The sequence below is a fragment of the Melopsittacus undulatus genome, chromosome 21, assembly GCF_012275295.1.
Source record: "Melopsittacus undulatus isolate bMelUnd1 chromosome 21, bMelUnd1.mat.Z, whole genome shotgun sequence".
NCBI lineage: Eukaryota > Metazoa > Chordata > Aves > Psittaciformes > Psittaculidae > Melopsittacus > Melopsittacus undulatus.
In genome coordinates, this window is record NC_047547.1 from 40,221 (window position 1) to 42,500 (window position 2,280).

General features: G+C 64.4%; 1 protein-coding gene across 1 annotated transcript in view; it reads right to left on the minus strand.

Annotated features, from left to right (window-relative positions):
* Positions 1 to 619: 619 nt before the first annotated feature.
* The window catches only part of KIF5A (kinesin family member 5A), a 29,492-nt gene continuing 27,831 nt past the window's right edge, over positions 620 to 2,280 (minus strand). Inside the window, exons 26-29 of the mRNA XM_034071491.1 lie at positions 1,912 to 1,949; positions 1,252 to 1,279; positions 1,082 to 1,170; positions 620 to 829 (exon numbers count right to left, since the gene is read on the minus strand). Of these exons, the coding sequence (XP_033927382.1) occupies positions 1,092 to 1,170; positions 1,252 to 1,279; positions 1,912 to 1,949 (145 nt within the window). The 3' untranslated portion in view covers positions 620 to 829; positions 1,082 to 1,091. The remainder of the gene's footprint in view (positions 830 to 1,081; positions 1,171 to 1,251; positions 1,280 to 1,911; positions 1,950 to 2,280) is intronic.

Genomic DNA, 2,280 nt, shown 5'->3' on the forward strand with positions numbered 1-2,280 from the left:
GACTGTGACCCTATAGAGGATACACATCACCCTATAGGTGACTGTGACCCCATAGAGGATAAACATCACCCTATAGATGACTGTGACCCTATAGAGGATACACATCACCCTATAGGTGACTGTGACCCCATAGAGGATAAACATCACCCTATAGGTGACTGTGACCCTATAGAGGATACACATCACCCTATAGGTGACGGCTGCGACCCTATAGAGAATACACATCCCCACAAACACTGCTGCCCCCCCCCCGTCCCTCTCCATAGCCCCTCCCCTCTCCCCATAGCCCCGCCCCTCTCCTCATAGCCCCGCCCCTTCCCCATAGCCGCTCCCCCCTCCCCATAGCCCCCCCCCTCTCCCCATAGCCCCGCCCCTCTCCCCATAGCCCCTCCCCTCTCCCACAGCCCCTCCCCTCTCCCCATAGCCCCTCCCCATAGCCCCTCCCCTCTCCCCATAGCCCCGCCCCTCTCCCCATAGCCCCTCCCCATAGCCCCTCCCCTCTCCCCATAGCCCCTCCCCTCTCCCCATAGCCCCTCCCCCAGTCTCGGCTCAGCTCTGGTCTTTATTGAATCGCAGCGGGGGGGGGGGGGGGGGGGGGGGGGGGGAGGGTGACCTCTGACCCCCATAGGTGCGTGGGGGGAGGGGTGACCTCTGACCCCCCCCATAGGTGCAGGTTAAGGCATCTCCAAGCAGCACCCCCAGCCCCGGGGGGGGCGTGGCCACGTGGAGGGGGCGTGGCCTGGGCTGGGGTGGCCCCTCCCCCTCCTCGTGGGGGGAGGGGCGCGAGCAGACGGGGTCATGCGATGAGCGCAGGCGCGTCCGGATGGACCTGGGGGGAGGGGCAGAGGGGTTGGGGGGGGAGGGGCCATGGGGGGTCACGAGGGGGGAGGGGCCATGGGGGGGGGAATCCCATAGGACATGGGGGGGGTTATGGGGTGATCCCATAGGACACGTTCGGGGTGAATGGGGAATCCCATAGGACACAGGGGGGGTGATCCCATAGTACACGGGGGGGTTATGGGGGATCCCATAGGACACAATGGGATGGGGGATCCCATAGGACACAATGGGATGGGGGTACCTGTGGGTCCCTATGAGGCTGCCGTCTCCTGGCGCAGGGGGAGGAGCAGCGGCTGTTCCTCAGCCTCATAGGCACAGGAGAGGTCACTCCTGGGGGGGGGGGGGGGCAGGGGTCAGACGGGGTCACCCCCCCCCCCCCCCCCCCCCCGACCCCCCCCAACCCCCCCATACCGATTGTCATTGATGTCGGTCACGTTACCTATGGGAGAGAGGGGAAGATCCGGGGGGGGGAGGGGTGTGACCCCCCCAACCCCCACCCACAACCGGACCCATCCCCCACCCACAACCAGACCCATCCCCCACTCAGAACCGGACCCATCCCCCACCCACAACCGGACCCATCCCCCATTCACAAGCGGACCCATCCCCCACCCACAACCGGACCCATCCCCCACCCACAACCAGACCCATCCCCCACCCACAACCGGACCCATCCCCCATTCACAACCGGACCCATCCCCCACCCACAACCGGACCCATCCCCCACCCACAACCGGACCCATCCCCCACCCACAACCGGACCCATCCCCCATTCACAACCGGACCCATCCCCCACCCACAACCAGACCCATCCCCCACTCACAACCAGACCCATCCCCCATTAACAACCAGACCCATCCCCCACCCACAACCGGACCCATCCCCCATTAACAACCAGACCCATCCCCCACCCACAACCGGACCCATCCCCCATTCACAACCAGACCCATCCCCCACATACAACCGGACCCATCCCCCACTCACAACCAGACCCATCCCCCATTAACAACCAGACCCATCCCCCATTAACAACCGGACCCCTCCCATCCCCCCCCCCCATCCCCCACTCACCATTATCCACATGGAGCTGCTGGAATTGGTCCATGGGGCTGATGGGGGGGGGGGGCACAGAGGGGACATGGGGCATATGGGGCAGAGGCCTCGAGACCCCATAGTCTTTATAGCCCCCATAGCCCCCATAGCCCCTATAGCCCCTGTAGCCCCTATAGCCCCCATAGTCTTTATAGCCCCCATAGTCTTTATAGCCCCCATAGCCCCTATAGCCCCCATAGCCGCTATAGCCCCCATAGCCCCTATAGCCCCCATAGCCCCTATAGCCCCCATAGCCCCTATAGCCCCTATAGCCCCTATAGCCCCTATAGCCTCCAGCCCCACACTCCCATTACCCCCCCCATAGCCCCTATACCATCCCTTCCCCCT